At 45.0% G+C, this 22,645-nt stretch overlaps 2 protein-coding genes across 2 annotated transcripts; one reads left to right on the top strand and one right to left on the bottom strand.

Moving 5' to 3' along the window:
- Positions 1-1,596, bottom strand: KTI12 (KTI12 chromatin associated homolog). The gene is made up of 2 exons (XM_063124040.1): positions 1,524-1,596; positions 1-1,091 (listed from the first exon to the last, which is right to left on the bottom strand). The coding sequence occupies exon 2, from the start codon at positions 1,074-1,076 to the stop codon at positions 294-296; it is 783 nt and encodes a 260-aa protein (XP_062980110.1). The 5' UTR covers positions 1,077-1,091; positions 1,524-1,596; the 3' UTR covers positions 1-293.
- Positions 1,120-22,645, top strand: ANGEL2 (angel homolog 2). The gene is made up of 10 exons (XM_063125385.1): positions 1,120-1,159; positions 1,883-1,967; positions 3,209-3,621; positions 7,103-7,359; positions 8,125-8,194; positions 10,049-10,470; positions 11,865-11,991; positions 18,830-18,893; positions 19,727-19,890; positions 22,222-22,645. The coding sequence occupies exons 1-10, from the start codon at positions 1,120-1,122 to the stop codon at positions 22,371-22,373; spliced, it is 1,794 nt and encodes a 597-aa protein (XP_062981455.1). The 3' UTR covers positions 22,374-22,645.

Here is a 22,645-nt window from a genome sequence, read left to right as displayed (position 1 = left end):
TTCAACATAAATTGATGTGTGATGTGCACACAGCAGGGAAATCATTTATTTAAGGTACTTCTGTGCTGCTTTTCACCAGAACTGAGTTCCACATCTCGAGTGTGACGCAGTCGCTACATTCCTTCTCCAAAGTTCACACAGCCAAAAAGATCAAGTCAGGGCGCCAAAGCTCAAGCTGCAGCCCCTCTTCACTGCGGGCGGGGGCGGCTTTCAGCCCTGGGTGTTGCTACGCGTCCAGAAAAGCGTGCTTAGTCCCAACAGGGCCTCCAAACGTTGAGGCCTTCTGGCCCCCGTCACCGGAGGTTGCGTCTGAGGTACTGTAGAAACATGCCGCCCAGCTGGGGTAGATTCTCCTCTCCTTCTCCCGGGTGCATCTTGGCGTAGCTGAGGAACTGCCTTCGGAGCCGGCTGAGCTCAGCCAGGCTGACGGGCCTGTTCAGCACCAGCCCAAGAGGCTCTGCGCCGCCTCCTAGCCCGTCCACGGCCACCGGGATGAACTGCCCGGGCTGGACGCCGTTCCTCTGGGCAACCATGAGGGCGGCCAGCACGTCCTGCGTGAGGCGGTCGAGCTGGTGGAGGAAGCCGGCGGCCTGGAGGGGCTGGGAGCGCGTGGACTGGTTGGGGGGCGGCGGGCGTCGCTCGAAGAGGGCGGCGCGGATCTCGGGCAGCGGCAGCGGCTGGGCCGGCTCGAGGGGCGCCGTGAAGAGAGGCCAGTCCCAGCGGTTGCGCGAGTCCGGCGGCTCCAAGGGCGGGCGGTCGGGCCGGGCGGCGCCCCCCGGGCAGAGCACCAGGCAGTGCGGCGTCCCCGCGTGCTTGCTGAGGCAGTAGAGCTCGTAGCGGAAGCTCTTCAGCTCGCTGCCCGCGTCCACAATCACCACGTCCCGCCGGCTCAGCCGCCGCTCGGCCTCCGCCCGCAGGGCAGACCTGCCGCCGCCGCCAACTCCGGCCAAGTCCGCCTCGGCCACCACGAAGACTCTCCGCTCCTCTCCCTCCTCGGCGCTCAACGCCGCCCTCAGCTCATCGGCACGCCGGCTCTTGCCGCTCCCCGGCAGCCCGCACAGCACTACCAGCGGCATCGTGTCTTGGGCTCACTGCAAGGGAGAGGAAGAAGCAACGATCATGTCTGTTCTCTATGGTCCTCCCTCCCTGACCCAAGATGGTGGCGGCTGCGTCCCCCAACAAGACCCCTTAACAAATATGGCTTCCGAAAACACTTCGTCTCTGTCCTTTCCTTTTTTCTAAAGATCTACTATGGTTCCTTCTAGCAGTGTTCTGTCCATAGATCAAGGAATAATATCAAGCGCCATTACCTGGCTGCGAAACTTCCGAGCTCACTTTTTAGGGCCATTCATATTGATTCGTATTTGTGGCCCGCTCAATGCAATGGGTTCCCTGAGAAGCAATAATTTACAGGGCAATCCTACTAGAAAGATAAGTCCGTTTGCATTCAATGGGACTTACTCCCAAGTAAGTGTATGGCATTGCAGCTTTAGAAGACTACAACAGAGTTAAAAACTACTAACTTGTTGGCTTTCCTCCAGAAGAGAAGTCAGACTTGCGGATCGAAATCAATTCAGGGCTGATCGTTATTTTTCCCGTGGAAAAAAAAGTCGAATTGAGCCCGGAAGTATGTAATTTTTCGTGAGTCTACAAACTAGAAGTCTATGGTTTTGTCATTGACGGTAACTCCCGTGGAGAAAGCAAAACTACAAGTCCCATGATCCCACGCGGTAACCGAAGCGAGAAGTGGGTACGAGCAACGGCCGGCCTTTGCCCCGTGGGCGGAGCTACCGACTGCCAGGGCTTGCTTGGATAGGTGCGGGTTGGCGGAAGGAAAGCCGGTCCTAAATGCAAGTCGTGAAGGAGCCGGAGCCCCTCTGAGATGACCCCTCTGGGGGGTCGGTGTGGGGAGCAAAGGACCTGCCAGGAGCGCCTGGGGAGGCCGACGGGAGGTGTCCCACCTGGAGGTAACGCTGTGGGCTCCGGCGGGGTCGTTGGCCTAAGGCAGGCTTCCCCAACCTGCTGCCCTCCACGAGTGTTGGACTGCAACTCCCATCATTCCCAGCTGGGTGATGGGAATTGCAGTCCGGTACCCCTGTTGCGCAGCGAGTTGGGGAAGGCTGGCCTAAGTGATGGGGATGGGAAGAACAGATCCTTCTGCACTTACCTGACAGGTAAAAGACAGAAGGGCATTTACATATAGTCAGATGGACTATGGAGGACATGGAGTCTGCACATACCATCTTATTCTGGTTTCGCAGCTGACCTAGCCTTGGTTGCATCCAGCTCAGATTACTGTAATGTGCTCTATCGGGGGCTGCCCTTGAAGATGATTTGGAAACAGCAACTGGTCCAGAATGCAGCAGCAAAAACGCTTCTGGGAGCTAAGTGTTCAGATCATCTTACTCATAGTCTGTATTATTTACATTGGCTGGCTGTTAGTTTCCAGACCCAATTCAAGTTGCTGGTTTGGACCTTTAAAGCCCAAAATCAGGGGTGAGCAAGAGGTGAGCTGCATGTGCCCAGCCTGTTTCACAGTCCCTTGCCACCCTCCAAAGGGCCATTGTCAAATTTTGCTCAATGCTGGTAGTGTGGCAGCAGCAAAAAAAGCTGCTTAAAACAAGGCATGTGGTGAGCACTTGCCTTGTTTAATGGCAACCTTCAGGTTTCTGGAGGCGCAGTTTGCTTTTAAAGTGGAAATGGGGGTGGGGGGAGTCTGCCATTGCTGCTGCCACCTCACCAGAATTCGATGGTGCAGCAGCAGTAATTTTGGTGTCATGGTGGGGCCTAGAGGGCAAAAATTGGCCTTCAGATTCTCTAAAGTTGCCCACCCCTGCCCTAAATGGTTTGGGACCATGTCACCTGAACAGTCGCCTACATCTGTATGAGCCTGCCAAAGCATTCAGATCAGCATCAGCGGCCCTTCTCTCTGACCCACCAGCAAGAGCTGTTAGGCAGGCAGGTGCTAGGGACAGGCTTTTCTCAGTCTTAGCCCCACACCATAAGAACATAAGAAGAGCCCAGCTGGATCAGAGCAAGGGTCCATCAGGTTTAAAGTCTTATAAATACAGTCAGGTTTAAAGTCTTATAAATAAATAAATATACACATATTAACCTATTTGCAAATGCCACCAAACTGAAGCTATAGCAATTTGTCCAGATTTCTTCTTCTTATAAAGAAGCTTTATTAATCTTGTTTTATTTCTAGATATCCCATGCTGTCCCGCCATGTACAGAGGCTGGGTAAAGACTGGGTTTTCCACTGGAATCTCTCTCCAAGATTCCAAAATGGTCACATTTTTTGGCGCATGAAGTGTGTCGAATACTACTATTTGGCTTGTTCCCCGCACTCAAACCCTCGGGATTGCCTGGTTCGCTGGAGGTTTCCTCTGTTCTGGAACTGGCAGCTTCCCAACCTTGTACAGAGCCGTTCCTTTCATCTCTGCACAGCGAAGATGAAATCTGAGGAAGATGAGCCATCGTTAAAGCGAAGGAGACACAGTGGGAATCTGGACATTTCTGGCAGTCCTACTGAAAAATGGAGCAGCTCTTCTTCAGATGAAAAGCCGTCGTCTCCTCCTCAAACCAAACGCAAAGAAGAACACACTCTCAAACCTAAAGGTACGGCAGCACTGTATTACCTTGATCCTTTGTTCTTCAGAGTCATAGAGAGTGTGTTACTCAGCTAGGGAGTAGAAAGCTGCTGTAGTTCATCCTGCATCGAGCAGGACATTGGACTTGATGGCCTACAGGGTGCCCTGCTTGGACTTAGACTGGCGAGATCCAGGTTCAGATTCCCACTCAGCTCTGAAGGTTACTGGGTGACTTTGAGCCAGTCAGCCTAACCTACTTCACAGGACTGAGGTACCTGAGTTCTCTAGAGGAGAGATGGGCTAAAAATGTGATAAATCCATTTCTCGTTATTCCCAGTCTTTACTGCAGGGTTGGGGAACCTCAGACCCGGGGGTCAAACCCAGCCCTCCTGGGTTCCCAAAATGGCCATGGCCCCTTTCCCCTGACCACTGATCATTTGGTGGTTTCCCATTCTACAAGGCTGGAGATGCCTCCTCATAGGCTCAATTACTAGCAGTAAGAGCTTTAAGCTGAAATAGGCTGGTATTTTGGCCCCACCCCTTTGCCTTGGTCCCGCCCACCACTGGAATGCGGGGGAGGGAGCTTCTCTGGAATGGAATTTGGCCCTTGACCTGAAAGAGGTTCAACACGCCTGCTTTACTAGCTGTACTGAATTCTACTCACTCAGATACCATATTTACTCTGCTTATGTTTGCATGAGCAAAACTTTTCTCAAGAGTGCACCGCACTTCTGTACAATTTACATACACATTATATTCTCCCCCGGGGAATCCTAATCCCTAGAGTCATTTATATGCAAGGCTATCCCATGGCTCTTCTATTTGTTCTTCTTTCTTGAAATGCAGTAATGAACCAAAAGCACTGTCTTCTGGTAACGAAACAAAGGCGCTGTGTTCTGGTAACATTGCTGTGAATGAACAGTTCCAGAATAAGGATACTTCCTTCAATTGTTATTAACTAATTATTAGAAACCCTGATTAATAAGCCACTTATAAGAAGTTTATACCCCATCACGATTAAAAAAAACCCCACAATTTTCACAGGGAGGCTTACTGAGAGATACAAAAATACAGTTGCACAACAAAATAATACAAAGTTTTAATTTGGCACTACCCAGATTTCTCTGAGGAGAACAAGGCAGTACCACCAAGAAAGCCCTCTCCCTGGTCAACCTAATCCCTGAAGAAAGGGCAGCCAGAGAGATGCCCCAGGTGCAGATTTTGAAGAAAGAGCAGGTTTACTTAGTAGGCTGTCAATAAGATTAATTAATTCTTTAGACAGAACAGCTGCACAGGAAGCGCTCTGATGAGCGTAGACTCAAAAGGGTCATGTATAGGAGATGGAAGTGAGGACAGGTTCAGGCAACTCTATCATTCCAAGGCGGAGTATGATAGAGTTGCCTGAACCTGTAAGGAAAGATGGTGAAGGCCCAGAATTAGCTGAAGCTGGCAAGGGATACTAAATTCAACAAAAATGGCTTCTTTGGCTATGTTAGCAAGAAGATGATCAAGCAAGAGGTAGGTCCTCTGTTTAGGGAAGATGGTGAATCGTTAACAGGTGATGGAGAGAAGGTGGAACTACTCAGCTCCTATTTTGCCTCAGTCTTCTGCCACAAGTTATATTTAACCTGGGACAAGTAGAACAAATGCTATACGGAGGGCTTTGCAGGCCAGGATAAGTAAGGACATGATTAAAGAGCACTTTGCTGCTTTAAATGAGTTCGTCTCAAGGGCCAGAGGAATTATTTCCCCGGGTGCTGAAAGCACTTGCAGATGTTATTTCAGAGCTGCTGTCTGTAATCTGTGAGAACTGGAAAACTGGTGAGGTGTTGGAAGACTGGAGGTGGGCAAATGTTATTCCTATCTTCAAGAAGGGGGAAAAGTGGATCCAGCAGACCTCAGACCTGTCAGCAGGACATCAGTACCGGGCAAAATTTTCAAACAGATGATTAAGCGGTTAGTCTGTGAGCATTTAGAAAATAATGCATTGATTACTAGGAGTCAACAGAGGGTTGTCAGGAATAAGTCATGCCAGACTGACTTTACCTCCTTTTTAAAAATAGGGTTACTAGTTTGGTAGACCATGGGAATGCTCCAGACATAGTATTTCTTGATTTCAGAAAAGTTGGGTTTGTCTAGCTTAGAGAAGAGAAGATTAAGGGGAGACATGGTAGTGGTGTTCAAATATCTGAAAGGCTGTCACAGAGAAGATGGCGAAGACCTGTTTTCTGTTCTTCCTGGGGGTAGGGCTAAAACCGACAGGTGGAAATTGCAGAGAAGCAGATTTCAGCTTAACATTAAGAGAAATTTCCGAACAGTGAGAGCCGTTCAGCAGTGGAAGAGATTGCTTCGCTGGAGTTATTTCAGCAGGGGCTGGATGGCTGTCTGTCATGGATGCTGTGGCTGCATCCTGCAGTGCAGAGCCTGCATTGAGCAGGGCATTGGACTACAGGATCTTCAAGGTCGCTTCCAGCTCTAAGATTCTAACAACATAAGAACATAAGAGGAGTCCTGCTGCATCAGACCAAGGGTCCATTTAGTCCAGCACTCTGTTCACAGTGGCCAACCAGCTGTCGACCAGGAACTCATAAGCGGGACACAAATGCAACAGCACCCTCCCATCCATGTGCCCCAACAACTGGTGCACACAGGCTTACTGCCTCGGATACAGGAGGTAGCACATAACCATCAGGGCTAGTAGCCATTGATAGCCTTCTCCTCCAGGAATTTATCCAACCCCCTTTTAAAGCCATCCAAATTGGTGGCTATTACTACATCTTGTAATAGTAAATACCACAGCTATTTATTATTTATTTATTTATTTAAAACATTTATATCCCGCCCTATATCACTAAGATCTCAGGGCGGCATACAGATAAAACCATACAGTATAAAACAGTAAATATACACAGCTAAAAACAAATTAAACCATAAGCCAAGTTAAAACAATATATAATTTAAAAGCTGTAAAACAATTAAAACAGTTAAAACAGTGTGCCATCTTAGTGAATTTAACCATTAAAGTCTTTGTTAAAAAGCCATGTTTTCACTTGGCGCTGGAATAAAATCAGCGTTTGCGCCAGTCGGGCCTCCAAGTGGAAGGCATTCCACAGTCAGGGTGCTACAACAGAGAAAGCCCTCTCCCTTGTCGCATCATAGCATATGTGTTGTGCTGGTGGGATGCGGAGAAAGACTCCTCCAATAGATCTTAACAGATGTGCTGTGTGAAGAAGTCCTTCCTTTCACCTGTCCTGAATCTCCCACCAATCAGCTTCATGGGATGACCACAGGTTCTAGTATTTTGAGAGGGAGAAAAAGGTCTCCTTGTCCACATTCTCCACGCCATGCATAATTTTGTACACCTCCATCACATCTCCCCTTAGCCTCCTTTTTTCAAAGCTGAACAGACCCAGCAATTGTAAAGTATGGGGAGACCAGAACTTGAACACTCGAGTCAAATGTATTAATGCAAACATCCTTCCCATCTCCCGGTGGTTGTGTTTCATCAGGTGTGATCAAAAGACACTGGGAATATTTTTGTCCACAAAGTAAAAAAATGAAGATCCTCGAAGAGGAGAAGCCAATCAGCCAGGACAACAAAGACCCACAGGAAAGGTTTGAGTTCACTGTGATGTCGTACAACATCCTTTCCCAGGATTTGTTGGAAGACAACTCCCACCTGTATAAACACTGCCAGCGGCAAATACTTTCTTGGAACTATCGATTTCCGAACATTCTTGAGGACATCAAGCGGCTGGATGCTGACGTAAGTGGGAAGCCCCCCTGCAGCCCTGGCTGCGAAAGGAATTCATGTGACACAGGATTTACAGAACAAGTGGTCATTCCACACACTGCATCCTTAGGTACAATGTATGTGCCTCTGAGTTCCACTCTCTCCATTCTTTCCAATTCATCTCCCAAACCATCTTGTTTGCATTGCTTTCGCCTTCTTCTCTCAATCCTGTGCATATTTACATGGAAGCAAGTCCCTTTCAGTTCAGAGGGATGTTCTCAGATGTTGCTAGACTGCAGTTCCCATCATCCATGCGCATTGGCTCTGATGGCTGGGGCTGATGGGGATTGGAGCCCAGCAACATCCGGAGGGCCAAACGTTTCCCACCTGAGCCTTGGGCTGAAATCTTATGCATACTTAGCTGGAAAGAGGCTGCACTGAAAACGGGGAAGCTGACTTCCATTTAAACGTACATAGAAATTGTGCTGTTAATCATCTTTTCTACGTTCCTGTGATTTCACTGGGAGAGCTCATCATGCACATAGCACTGTCCCACTGAGATCAATGAGGCTTGAAAACGCTTCACTTCACCTGGACTGTGCCAAATCTATTGAATAATGTGTAACTTGTCATGTTACAGAATCTGCCATAATTTTCTATCACACAGTATCTTTTTGTTTGCTTTCGTAGAAATATTATTTAGAATCTCAGACCAATTCTAAAAGTCAGCGTAGTAATGATGGGAGGTGGCACGGATGCTTCTGTGGTTGATCAGCTGTTTTCTCTCCCCTCCAACAGGTACTTTGTTTGCAAGAGGTACAAGAAGACCAATATGGAATAGAGATCAAGCCAAGTTTGGAAGCCTTAGGTATAACATGTCTGTTTATATGTGCCGTTGTTTACATTTCTTTATAAGGAATAAATTCTAGTCCCAACAGAGGGCCAAAACCAGGCATGTGTATCGGGGGTGAGAGGGTACTTTTTCTATCCAAGGCAGTGTGTGGAACACCCTTCCCCAGCTTCTTTCCCTGCACTTTGCAGTTTTCAGCCCTTTTCCTGGGAGAAATAAGGCAGGCAAGGAGAAAGCACTGGGGCCCTGCAGGAGGGGACAAGTTTTGCTCACGCTGATATATAATAGGTCAGCCTGTCTTCCAAATGTTTTTGACTTCAGCTCGCATCATCCCCACCATTGGCCATGCTGGCTGGGGCTGATGGGAGTTGTAGACTCCAAAGGAGTCCACCTGTCTTTAGAACTTACCACCATTTATTTATTTATTTATTTATTACATTTCTATACCGCCCAATAGCCGGAGCTCTCTGGGCGGTTCACAAAGATTAAAACCATTCAAAGTCAGTCCATTGAAGTGGACTGACTGAGTCGCGGGGGATTTGAGCCAAACTTCCTTTGCTGGGGAGATTAATACGATGTACTGGGTCAGAGAGACTGCCTAAGGGTTTGGCTTATCTTCACTCCCATGCCGTTGCTCATTTTTGGGGTTCTTACAGATGAAGTATCGCTTTTCTGGAGAAGCCAGACATGGCGAAACAGGACCGAACTGGGTTCCTGTAAAAACCTTTGCCCATCTGGAAGACCTTGCTCATCTGTGTTTAATAATATTCACAACTTTGTCTTATGCTGAATTACTAGCATGTGTTTTTGTGTGTGTATTTGTTCAATCGCCTGTGTGTCACTTAGCTTATCTCTGCTTACTTTGTACATTGCTACATGGTTGTTTTCTATTGTATTGGTTTGCCTATCCCCTTCCCTTTTTGTCACTCATTATAATATTTTTGTGCAGTTGTATGCTTTTTAACATTTCTTTTTTGGTTCTTATTCAACGGCCGCCCTACTTTGGTTTTTCTTTCCAATGTGTTGTCTTCCAGATGTTTTTGACTCCAACTCGCATCGTACCTCACCACTGGCCATGTTGGCTGGGGCTGATGGGAGTTGTAGTCCAAAGGATCTGGTGTGCACCAGGTTGGGGCCATGAGCCAAACAAGCTAGCATGTGTGGGTTAAAACATGTGAAGTTGCATCCGGAATCCTCATTCCACCAGTGGAAGGATGCCATTGGCGGACTGGGACTTCCGCGTCCTCTCCTCCCTCCTGCAGCCCCCTGCACGCCCTCCATCTCTGTCCCAGTGGGTTTGGGGGGACATCTGGTTTGTATAATTTGTTTCTATCTTGATCATTGGAAGGGAATACAATGCTCTCTTTATTTGGTAAAATACAGATGTGGTTAACTAAATATTGTGCCTGATTCTATGTTGATGAAAATTAGTAGTCATAAACATTTCTTTGTTCTTTTACGAGATAAACTGTCTGAAATGACTCATAGAATCATAGAATAGTAGAGTTGGAAGGGGCCTATAAGGCCATTGAGTCCAACCCTCTGCTCAATGCAGGAATCCACCCTAAAGCATACCTGATAGACAGTTGTCCAGCTGCCTCCTGAATGCCTCTAGGGTGGGAGAGCCCACAACCTCCCTAGGTAACTGGTTCCATTGTCGTACTGCTCTAACAGTCAGGAAGTTTTTCCTGATGTCCAGCCGGAATCTGGCTTCCTGTAACTTGAGCCCGTTATTCCGCAAAGGAGAAGGGAATTAGTCATTCCTCTTTGGAAGTCAGAGCAATCTGCATCTCCAGACAAATGAGAAGCAATAAGCTGTATTTCTTGGAGTCTTTACAAATTTCTTCCTCCTCTTCCTTTTTTTTTTTCCAGGCTATCATTGCGAGTACAAGATGAGGACAGGAAGGAAGCCCGACGGCTGTGCCACATGCTTCAAGTCCTCCAAGTTCAGTCTCCTCTCCTCCAACCCAGTGGAATTCTTCCGCCGCAACATCCCGCTCTTGGACAGGGATAACGTGGGCCTGGTCTTGCTCCTGCAGCCCCGGTTTTCCTGCAAGCCCGCCGCAGCCATCTGCGTGGCCAATACGCATCTGTTGTACAATCCAAGGCGGGGGGACATTAAACTCACCCAGCTCGCCATGCTGCTGGCGGAAATGACCAACGTGGCTATTCGGGACGATGGGCGCTTCTCTCCCCTCCTCCTCTGCGGCGACTTCAATTCCGTCCCTCACTCTCCACTGTACAATTTCTTACGGGAAGGAAAGCTGAATTATGAAGGGCTGGCGATAGGGAAAGTAGGTACCCATTTGTGAAGCTGGCTTGAATGGCGACGCGGTTTGGTCCCAGTCCAGTGCGCGTTGCGGCCGTGGCTTTCAAAATGTTTTCTGGGGAAGTTCTGTGTTTCTTGGAAACTTATCAGGGGGTCCGTCATGAGAAGATTGTTAATGGCAGGCAAGCTTCCCTGAAAAGAAGTTAGAGAACTATTCAACAGCTGGGTTCACACAACATGCTAACCCACCATGGGTTATCGTGTTGTCTGAACAGAGTGCATTTTCTGCTGGGTAGCGTCTTAACCATGCAGTGTGGTTTATTTTTCTTGAATAAGCCACCTTGAGGACCCATGGCTTGTTTTGGGGTTGTTCAGGATGGTTAACAGGCCACACTGTGTGGTTAATGAGCAATCCTGTGGAAAACACGCTGCGTTCCGCCATCACAACAATCCACCCTGTGAAAAGAGTGCTGCATTCCGACAACACAATAACCCACCCTTTGGAAAGCTCAACTGCATTCAGAGAACATGATAACCCACAGTTCATCAACAACCCACATTGGGTGGGTTAGTGTGTTGTGTGAATCCTCCCAACTCCTCCTGCACCATGCTGCTGCCGGGGAGTGTTGGGTATATTCCGAGGCCTACTTGCAGTTATTGTAGGGCAGTTACTGAGGTCAACACACTTGGCCATCACAAACTGAGTGCGCTAGAACTGGCCTACAATCCTCTGTGGTGTGCAGGGCTTCCATGCCAAATTCTCCAAGAGTTCCACAGCGATGCAGTAATCAGGATATGCCTCCTTTCTCTTTCCATTAGGGATTATCTCAGTCTTCCCCAACCCGGGCCCCTTCAGATGTGCTGAACTGCAACTCCCAGCATTCCCAGGCAGTAAGGACATTGGCCATGCCGGTTTGGAATGATCGGAGTTGCAGTTCAGCACATCTGAAGGGGTCCAGGTTGGGGAAGACTGAGAGAATCCCTAATAGAAATAGAAAGGAGGTGTATCCTGATTACTGTGCGTGCTAAACATGAGCACAATAAATAATCTAAGAACTTCCTGGCGCATCAAGATAAAGAGTTCTACATAATTGCAGCAGCACAGAAAGGAAGGCAGTGCTAAATTATTTATACACATGTGTGTATTCAAAGTCACACACACACACACACACACACAAAACCTATTTAATTTATTTTAAATCTTTCTATGCATGTGTCCTGTAAAACATATCCAGCCAGTGAATAGCAATTAAAGCATAAAGTAAATTTACACATATGCATATAACTAAAATATAGTAAAACATAAGCATTGTCCATTGGAAAACAAACAAACCAAAGTGACAAGCGTTGAAAGGGGGGGGGAGGTGTTCCAGAGAGGGAGTGCCATAGTTTTGTGTTTCGTTTTTCTTCTTTTTTCAGGTGTCTGGCCAAGAACAGTCTCCAAGGGGCAACAGGATACTTACTATCCCCATTTGGCCTCAAAGCCTTGGCATTTCTCAGGACTGCATGTACGAGGAGCAACAGAAGCAACTAGAAAAAGAGAGGGGTAAATTCCTTCTCAGATAAACGGAATTGTTTTCTGCAAACCTTTTAAAGAAGTTGACAACTGCATTTTTCTACCCCTTTGTCTTCCCCCCCCCTTTTTTTTTTGCCTTTACTGAAGTAGAGTTAGTTGAGGATACTGTTCTCAGTTGTTTCCAAGCACTTAGCTGCAGATCAGCTCTTGAGCAAGGTTTGGACTGAGTGGATAGCAACAGCCGTAGCATCACCTACGTTCTTCTATTTAGGGGGAAGGTCCACAGCTCAGTAGTAGTAGGGTGACCATATGGAAAGGAGGACAGGGCTCCAGTACCTTAAACAGTTGTAGAGGAAAGGGAATTTCAGCAGGCATCATTTGTATGCATGCAGCACCTGGTGAAACACCCCCTTCATCACAACAGTTGAAGCTGCAGGAGCCCTGCCCTCTTGACCAGATACAAAAGTTTTAACCTGGCACGGAAAAGATAATGCTGGCGCCAGGTGGGCTTGTCAGGGACATCATTCCATAATTGGGGGCCACCACTGAGAAGGCCTGCTGCCTTGTTGCCGCCCTCCAAACCTCCCTAGGAGGCGAGACCCAGAGAACAGCCTTGGCTGCTGAGCGTAGTGTACGGGTCAGTTCATGCTGGAAGAGGCATGGCATCGGGTATTGTGGTCCTGAGCCATTTAAAGCTTTTTAGTTCAAAACCAGCACCTTGAATTGGACTCTGAAACATACAGACAGGCCAGAATCAGTGTTAAATGTTTGGACCTTCTTGTCCCTGTTAACAAGCAGCCTGCTGCATTTTGAACAAGCTGCAGCATCTGACTCATCTTCAGCCTCATGCAGAGCGCATTGCAGTAGTCTGACCTGGAGGTTAGATGACTGCAATGGACTTTGCGTGGGGCTGCCTTTAAAGACGGTTCAGAAGCTGCAGCTACTTATTTCATTTTTTTTTTATAAATTTTTTTTATTCATTTTCAACACTGTATAACATAGATAGACATTACCAATTATATATAAAACCACACACAATAAAAAAAAAAAAAACATCCAACATCTGCTACATACATATTGAATAAATGTTGAATACAAATATCAAAACTATTACATATACCTTATCATATTACAACATCTTCATTCTTAACATAAAAGTGCACCCCCCACCTCGGGATCATTCTTGAGTCCAAAATCTAATCGTTTCTTCTGCTGGTGGTTTCCCACTTCCCTTAATAAACACAAACACTAGGAACTGTTTCCAGATTCCTTCAAACTCATTTATTTTAGTTATGCCTTTTCTCCACTTAATATTACATGTCAATTTATCATTAATGGCTATGTCCCATACTTCTTTATACCATTCTCCAATAGAATATTCCCCTTGGATCTTCCAGTTCCTAGCTACCATCAATCGTGCTGCAACCAACAAACTCGATATCAACTCTATAGTTCCTTTTCCACACTTTATATCTTCAAATAGTGACAGCAATGCTATTTTTGGTGTTTGTTCTATTTTCATTCCCACTATTTCTTCAATTTCTGAAAACACCATCTTCCATAATCTTTGTACATATTTGCATTGCCACCACATATGTAAATACGTTCCTTTTTCCCCACAACCTCTCCAACAATTCGCTGAATGTTGATCATTTATCTTATTCAATCTAACCGGGGTTAGGTACCACCTCCATAAAATTTTGAAATAATTCTCCTTTATTCTTACTGATAAACTTCTCAACACTCTTTGTTTCCATAGTCCCTCCCAGCTCTGTCGCCCTATTTGTATCTTCAAATCTGATTCCCAAACCATTTTCTCTGTATTCTCTCTAAACTCCTTCTCTAACAATATTTTATATATTTCACTCATTAATCCTTTTGAGACTATACTACTTCCTTTTCCTTTCTCCTTACTTACTACTAATTCTTCAAACCTCGTCATCTTTCTACACTTTCTATTATCTTTAATCCACTTTTTATTCCATTGTTCTAATTGGCCGTATTCTAGCCATGATAACTTCTTCTCCTTTAACAAATTTTCCATATCCTCTCTTGTTTTAATATCTCTTAGCCAATCCTTTAATTTAATTTTGTTTTTTTCTTTTAATATTTTACACAACCTACCCTTTAGATCCTCTGGGAAATTCTTTAACATTATTATCGGTGCTAAGGGAGAGTTGCTCGGAAGCAGCTTCCCTTTAAATTTACTCCAGATTTCCCACTGAGTCCTCAGGAGTGGATTGTCTATACTTCCAACCCACTTTCTTCCTCCATCTTTAAAAAAAACATTCTCCAAATTCATCTCTACCTTACTTATGTTTTTTTCTTCCATCCAATATAAATCTCCTACTCCCATAATTGCTTCTACAACATGTCTTAATCTATTTGCTACGTAGTATAATTTTATGTTTGGGAGACCCATTCCCCCCTTTTTTTGGCTTAGGTACCAATTATTTTTATTCACTCTTGCTCTCTTTTCTCCATTACAATATTTATTGATAATATTTTGCCAACTTTTTATCTCGGTTTCTGATATTTTTATAGGTAACATCCTAAATACAAAATTAATTTTAGCTAATATCTTCATTTTTATCAAAGCTATTCTACCAAACCAAGATAAATTTAATCTTTTATATTTCTCCAATTTCTCTAATACCTCCTTCTTTAACCTTGTTAAATTTTCCCTTTCTAAATTCTCTAAATTTTTTGTAATTTTAATTCCCAAATATTTAATCTCGTCCTTAACTTTCACTTCCATTCCCTTAATTACCAAATCCTTTTCTTCCTTCTTAGTATAGTTAAACAGCATCATCTCTGATTTAGACCAATTTATTTTTAACCCTGTAATTTCCTCAAATTCCCTCAGCTGATATTTAATTCTTTCTAATTTTCTTAATGGGTTCTTAATGGTCAATAAAGTATCATCCGCAAACATGTTTAACTTTATTTCCCTTACCTCTCCAATTCCTTCTAGCTCTTCATCCTCCCTTAGTGCCTTCGCCAAAACTTCCATAACCATTACAAACAGGACCGGCGAGAGCGGACATCCTTGTCTTGTTCCTCTGGCTAGTCGTATCTTTTCAGTAAGACCGTCATTCACCACCACTACCGCCGTATTTTTGGAATATAGCTGCTCTATTACATTCTTAAATTTAATTCCAAATCCCAATTTGTCTATAATACTCTTTAGTGCTTGCCAGCTCACACAATCAAAAGCTTTAAAAATATCCAATGCCATAATACCTGCCTTAATATTTGCTTTTTTAATCACATTCATTACATTCAAAACTCTACCCACTAAATTGTGCATATGCCTTCCTACCACAAAACCACATTGATCTGCTCCTATATATTCTGCCAAAAATTTATTTAGCCGTTTGGCCATAATAGATGTAAAAATTTTGGCATCCTGATTTATTAAAGAAATAGGTCTATACGAGTCGGGATTAGTCAAATCTTTATCTGGTTTTGGGATCAGAATTATCACTGAATGTTCCCATGATTCAGGTATCTTCTCTCCTGATAATATCCTATTATAAAGTTCCATTAATTTTGGAACCAAATAATCTTTGAATACCTTATAATATTCTGGACCCAGACCATCTGCTCCCGGTGATTTACCAGTTTTTAATTTATCAATAACCTCTTCAACTTCTCTTTGAGTTATTGCTGACTCCATTAACTCCTTATATTCTAATTTTATTCCCTCCTTTATAAACCTTCCAATATACTCCTCCACCTTTTCTTGTTGAATTTCTTTACCCTTATACAATTCCTGATAAAATTCCTGGAAAATTTTTATTTTGGCTTTCATTGCATGACAATAATTCCCTCGACTATCTTTCAACGTTTCTATCCCATTCCTCCCTTTTTCTTTTTGTGTGAGCTTGGCAAGCAACCTCGAATTCTTATTACTGTTGTCAAAATATTCCCTCTTCATATACATTAAATTCTTTTGTACCTCCTCTATGTTTAAGTTTTCTAATTGTTTCTTCTTAGCTTGTATTTCCACTAATTTATATTTATCTTTAACCCGCCAATATCTTTCCTCCAAATTTTTAATTTCTATCTCTAACTTTTCCTGTTCCGCACATTGTTGTCTTTTTAATGTACAAGTTTCTCTAATACAAATTCCTCTTACTACGGCCTTCATGGTGTCCCAAATGACTGACCCAGCTGTTCCTCCTTTTTCGTTTATTTCCCATGACTCCGACAATTCTTTCTGAATTTTCTCTACTACTTTATTATATTTCAATATCTTTGTATTCAGCTTCCATCTATATGCCTCTTTATAATTTTTCTTAACTGTAAATTCTAAACTTAGCAAGGCATGATCAGTTACTTTTATTACCCCCATTTCCATCTTACAAATCTTCGTTGCAAGATCTTTTGAAACAAATATATAATCTATCCTGGAGTATGTATGATGAACTGGGGAAAAATATGAGAATCCAGGCCTATTCCCATTAAGTAAACGCCATGAATCTAGGTAATCATTTTCTTTTACTAATTTATTCAATATAGTCATATTATTCCTCGTTTCAGCCTTAGTGGGATTTGACCTGTCCCATTTATTATCCATAACCATGTTAAAATCCCCCGCTAATATAACATACCCCTCCTTGAATTCTTCTATTTCTTTAAACAGCTTTATAAAAAACTCTCTATGCCTCTCATTTGGGGCATAAACATTGATCAAGGTATAAACCTTTCCCTCAATTTTACCTTTTAACATAAGGTATCTGCCTTTATCATCTTTTTTCACTTCTTCTAATATAAACCCACTTTTTTTTGAAATCAGAGTAGCCACTCCATTTTTTTTTGATGTCCCTAATGACTTCTCATAATAGGCTACCCACCTTAATTTTATCATATTCGAATTCTCGGAGCCCTGGTGTGTTTCTTGGACCATTACAATATCTGATCCCTCTTTATTAAACAATTGTTCTATTCTCTTCCTTTTCACGACTGCCCCCAAACCTTTAACATTGAGTGTTGATACCTTTATCTTTTTATCCATACTCAGCCTTTTGAAATCTCTTCCGATCCCTCGTGCTCTGTAATTCAAATTTACTTACATAAAAACACAACCTCCATACATAATACCCCCACCCTCCTACCCCATAAACAAATACAACAACAATTATAACAATAAACCCTGACCTCCCCATCCACCCCCTCCCACCCCCCCTAATATCCCCCCCACCCCCTCTCCCCCCCCTACTTTCCCCCTCCCCGTATCCCCGCGAGTCTATTACTCCGGCCTCCCAATTAGGGGAGAGGGGGGAGGCGGTGCCCCGCCATGGCGACCCAATCTCTGTATTTAACTAATTATAATATCAATTATCTCATAACAAACATTTCTCTTTACCCCCTCTCAGATGCTCCTGCTACTGCTCCATTCTCTTCCCCAGCTCCAACACTTCCATTCTTCATTAACCCCAATCTCTTCAGCAGCTCCCTTCCTTGCTCCAAAGAGGTTACTCTATGATCACTCCCAGCATAGGAAAACCTTAAAAAAACCGGGTAACCCCAAGCATATTTCACTCCATTTTTTATTAATGTTTCAGTTATTTGCTTGATGCTGCGCCTCCATTGGAGTGTTTGCTGACAAAGATCGTTGAAAACTTGCACTGCTTTGCCTTTATATTTGATCATGGCCATGGCCCTCAGCTTCTTCATTACTAACTCCTTCTTATAATAACTGCCAAATTTCACAAGCACATCTCTAGATGATCCCTTATAATTTGCCCCTCCCATCCTGTGAATTCTTTCCACATCACTGTCATTTATATCTGCGCCGGGCAGCATATCGTTGAGCCACTTCACAACTATTTTCCTCAAATCTTCTCCTGGTTGTTCAGCAAACTGCTTGATGCGTATATTACAACGTCGAAGCTCATCCTGAAGCTGAATCAGCTGTGAGTCTTGAACTTTTGACTTTGCCTCAGCACATTTTTCAAATACATCCTGTTTTTTTGCAAGAGCTTTAACTTCAACTCCAACCTCCTTTATTTCTTTCTCATTCTCTGCCAGCCTGTTTGCTAACATCCCCATCCGTGCTTCTGCCTTGTTTTCATTATCAGCGATCTGCTTACTGAGTGCAGCCTTAGTTTCCAGAATCAGCTTTTTAAGTTCATCCATTGTTACAGAAGAAGCTGGCGCCTTGCCAGAACCTTCCGCCATTTTCACCGACTCCTCAGAGCCTGACGCCGAATCGCTTCCCGAAGATTGTAACTCTTTTCTGGCAGGCACTTTCTCCAAACGAGCCAAATTATGATTAGAGGGATGTGCTCTTTGCCAAGCAGCCTTCCCCGGGGTTTTTTTCTTTCTAATATACGGCATGGATTATGTTTACGTTCCGTCAAAGTCCCGTTTCGCTTCCCCCCTTCTTATCCAAACAAGTTCTATTTTCAATACTTTTTTCTTTTTTTAAGAAGGGTGGATTTACTACCAAAAGTTCTCTCTCAGATTAGGGGTATATAAATCAGCATCCATCAGACTGGAAACAGGAGAGCACCAACATTCCAAACATTCCAAACTTCAACTTGTTTGCTTGCTCCCCCCGCAGCTACTTATTTCAATGGGTCTGCTCTAGGTAGGACTTCTGTTGAATTTTACCCTTTCTTTTGAAGCGGTTTCCTTTGACGATGTTTTGGGACTGTAGGAGAGCCCATGCTTTGCATGCAAAGGGTCCTATGTTCACTCCCTGACATCTCCAGGTGAAGGGGTTGGGTAGCAGGTGATGGGATGACCCTGGGGATGTGCTGCCAGTCCGCATAAGCAATACTGGGCCAGGCGAACAAATTGTCTGATGCAGCATGAAGCCATTTCCTGTGTTTCTATGGTGGTGTTGCCTTTTTTCTAGAGAGAGAAGAAACAAAAGAAGCAAGTTTGGAAAACTCAGAGGAGATCATATTATTAGCAAAAAGGTAAATTTTTGATCATTCTGTGATTGTCATCTTGCTGGCAGGCATCAATCCATCAACCTCCAGGTTGTGTTGTATAAATGGAGATCTAAAACATTTTTATAACTAAAGTTTACATCAGCCTCTCATGGATGTACCAAATGAGTCTGCATTACTGGGTTTAGTTTGATACCTGGGCCTGATTTGCACAGAACGCTAAACTACAGTTTAGCGTTATGTGCACAAACTTTTGGCTCCTGTATTCCCCTCTCACTCTCCAGCACATCCACAAAGAGGAGTTAGGAAATGTTTGCTTCCATTTTTAAATAACTGCAGTTGGTTATTATATCTGAATCCAAAGAAAACATGGTTTATGTTAACTATGGTTTCTCCAAACAAGCCAGGATGATTAACCATGATTCAAAGTTGACTTCTTCGGACAGAGCGTAGTTATAACTAACCAGTTTGTCCGAGTTTGAATATAACGACACACTTTTGATCTCCTCGTGGGTGCGCTAGAGGAGGAGAGTAGGGATTTAAGCCTTATCTGGGCTATAGGGTTGTTGCACTCTGACTAAAGGAAGAGGAGCAATCGCAGGACAAACGTTTCCTCTTCAAACAATGTGGCACATGATCAGCCTGTGCCAGGTCCTTCTGCATTAATGCTGTTCTCAGTTCCGATTGCAGTGCCCATTTGTGTGCGTTAAGCGGACAGAACAGTGCAATGGTGGGCAGACTTGAGTACACGCCATAAACTGCACTGGACTGCAGAAACTCATCAACGTAAACATGGCCTCCTTTGCAGTCCTGTGTTGCGGCAGACACTGATGCTTCTGAAACACCCCTGTCCCGTTTAGGTTACCCACAGATTTACACCACAGTTTCCGACTGTCTTCGGCCTACTCGCACTATTTGCCCGATAGCGGCGTTCCGGAAGTAACAACTTGCCACTCCAGAAGTGCCGTCACAGTGGATTACATCTTCTATTCCGCAGCAGAGGACAACAGAGCTGAGGAGCCAGGTGATGAAATCTATAGCAAATATCTGCCCGGTTTGCAACGTTCTCACTCCCACGTAATGCATGTGGCTGCTTGTAGCTTCCAGATTTTTTAAAAAAAAACTAGCTGTACCCGGCGTAACATATGCCATTGTAGCTTATCTTAAAGTTTATTAATTAAATATCATCACGGGGGCACAGGCTGCTTGGAGGCCACCGATACAGCGTCGTCTGGCAGACCTGGGGGGCAGGGAGGTCAGGGGGAGGGGGAGCAGCTGTCCCCCTCTCCCCGGGGTTCCTGTCAGCCTTGGGCGGCCCGCCCAGCTCGCATGACATTAGGCCGAGGCCTGGGCTCGCAGCAGGCGAGCAGCCTCCCACCCGGCCACCAAGGGCCCCGGCCATACCTCATTCATGCTCTGGACCGTGGTGCTGCCCCCTTCGTGGGTGGGGGGAGCGAAGAGGCAGAAAGGGGGATAGGATTACCTTGGAAAGCCCGGAGGACTCGGGCAATGGACTTAGCAACCTGTATCAACTGACATTACACGTTGTTACTGTTGCTTAGCAACCTGTATCAGCTGAAGCCTGTATGGAAACATACCTAAGCGTTTTAAATAGAGAGATTCTATGCCCTTAGGGTACAAAAAGAAAAGAAGGGATTTGATTTGGACACCAGCCCTTCCTTGATTTTCTAATAGTGACCAAGCAAACAGTTCTGTCCATGGTTTAGCATCTTAGCTGCCATGCTAACTCTTAACAGGGCTGCATTCCCTATCACCCAGCTAACAAATGATCGGCAGTAACTCCATGCATTTGCCGCCTGCACCGAGAAATGTCCTTTGCATCCTTGTCTGTTACACCGACTCCTCTCCCTGCACTATTCCATTCTAGGGTTGGCCAACAAATCTAACTCAGATCACCCTAGCCTGTTCGTATATTCATTTCACATCAGCTTGATCTGTGAGATGAGCAGGTGGCACTTTTCACTGCACCGAGGTCACACCCATTAACTTCTCCAGGTCCAGCTGCTGTTACAGGCACGGGAGCCAGGACCTGTCCTTTTCTTTTAAGTTTGCGAATGAACCGTGTTTGCCCTGTTTTTGTGTGGAACAAAGTACTGCAAAGCCTAACTGCACAGTGTGTGACATCCGTATTTGCTGGTAACATTCCAAACAGAAGATGGCCCAGTTGAGCACAAGATTTCAAACTAGCCATAGCAGTTCCAGCCAAAGGGCGCCAGGGGGCGCCAGGGAGTTACCGTGTGCCTTCAGGCTGATCTTCTTGCCATGCTTGCTTGCCTGTACTCCCAATGCTCTATGCTTGGGGCATTGTAGAACTTGCCATGTAGCATATTGAGCTGGTGACCATTTAAACTGGAGTGATCAGGAGGGCTGGTGGGAGCATGTCAGCGAAGGGACTGTGCTGTAGACAGGGATGGCTTTGCCTCGTATCCTAGCTCAGTAGTGAAACTCACATGGTGGCCTTAGGCAAGCAACCTTCTCTCTGCTTCAGGGAAGGATCTCTCTCTCTCTCTCTCTCTCTCTCTCTCACTCACTCACTCACACACACACACACACACACACACACACACACACACACACCAACACCAACCAAGGAAGCTAGAGTGGCCTGTTCCATGAACTCACATGGTGGCCTTAGCCAGCCACACTCTCTGCCTCAGTGTTGGTCCTCCCTATTTGCAATGGCTTGGGGGGCGGAAATAATAACTCTTCCCTTGCGGCAGGGCTGGGGAACCTGGGTCCCTCCAGTTGGTGATGAGATACATTTATATCCCAGCTTTTCTCCTCGGAACCCAAGGCAGCTTATGTGGTCCTCATCCTCCTCTCCATCTTATCCTCACAACAACCCTGTGAGGTAGGTTAGGCTGAGAGTCAGTGTCTGGCCCAAAGCCAGACCCTGAAAGCTTCATGACCCGAGTGGACCCGGATCTCCCCAGTCCCACTCTAGCACTCTAACCACTTTGCCACACCGACTGTCATAACGAGGGACTACAACTCTCATCATGCCACTGTTGAATGGGAATGATGGGACTTGCAACCCAGAAGGCAGCAGATTGGGGAAGGTTGAGAGAGGGCATGGGAAGCATTTTGAACCCTTGAAAGTACTTGGGTGAAGCGGAAAGGTCTTCCCCAGAGCGCAGTGCCTGAACGGAGCAGTCAAGGGGAATTGATGGGCTGCTCACTCATTTCAGAACACTGCTGCGATACGCCCAGTTCCTGGTGCCATCACTGTTGTGATGCAATTGCAATTGGCTATGTAGAGCAATGTGTCTGTTCACTGATTCCTGTGGATTCTCAGCACAAGCACAAACCTGAACACCTTCCCTTTTCCTTACAGGAGGTGGCCCCGTTTTTAACGGGGGGCTGAATCTTCTCGGTAGATTGGCGCTGGTGACAGAGCAAGATTTGTGGGCGGTCAAGGGGCTTCCCAACGAAACCAGCTCCTCTGACCATCTCCCTCTCCTAGCAAAGTTCAGGCTGGAAGAGTAACATCCAAAAAATTACGACTGGTCGCCTGCCCCGCCCCCTGCCGCCCCCATGGTCTTCATTCTACAACAGCAAAGAAATACCGTGGATTTTTATTTAAACAAAACCTTTTGTAAATTGTCAGAGCCACTCAGATATAGAAAAAGCAATCTGTAGTTTTACATTGGAATCCTTTTTTTAATAATGGAAAGTATTTGTGCTGTATTTTTTTAAGAAATGTATCTGGTTTTCACAGAGATGGTACAAAGTGCTTTTTAAAAAATAAATAGTGATCA

This window comes from Elgaria multicarinata, chromosome 4 (genome assembly GCF_023053635.1).
Source record: "Elgaria multicarinata webbii isolate HBS135686 ecotype San Diego chromosome 4, rElgMul1.1.pri, whole genome shotgun sequence".
Lineage (NCBI taxonomy): Eukaryota > Metazoa > Chordata > Lepidosauria > Squamata > Anguidae > Elgaria > Elgaria multicarinata.
The sequence above is the reverse complement of the archived record's forward strand: the minus strand, read 5'-3'. Positions and strand labels throughout refer to the sequence as shown.

Excerpts from the sequence above, each read along its gene's own strand:
- KTI12 (XM_063124040.1), bottom strand. The coding sequence starts at position 1,076 with ATGCCGCTGGTAGTGCTGTGCGGGCTGCCGGGGAGCGGCAAGAGCCGG.
- ANGEL2 (XM_063125385.1), top strand. The coding sequence starts at position 1,120 with ATGTCTGTTCTCTATGGTCCTCCCTCCCTGACCCAAGATG. Across the intron at positions 3,622-7,102 it reads ACACACTCTCAAACCTAAAG|GTGTGATCAAAAGACACTGG; the intron begins GTACGGCAGCAC and ends GTGTTTCATCAG. Across the intron at positions 10,471-11,864 it reads AAGGGCTGGCGATAGGGAAA|GTGTCTGGCCAAGAACAGTC; the intron begins GTAGGTACCCAT and ends TTCTTTTTTCAG.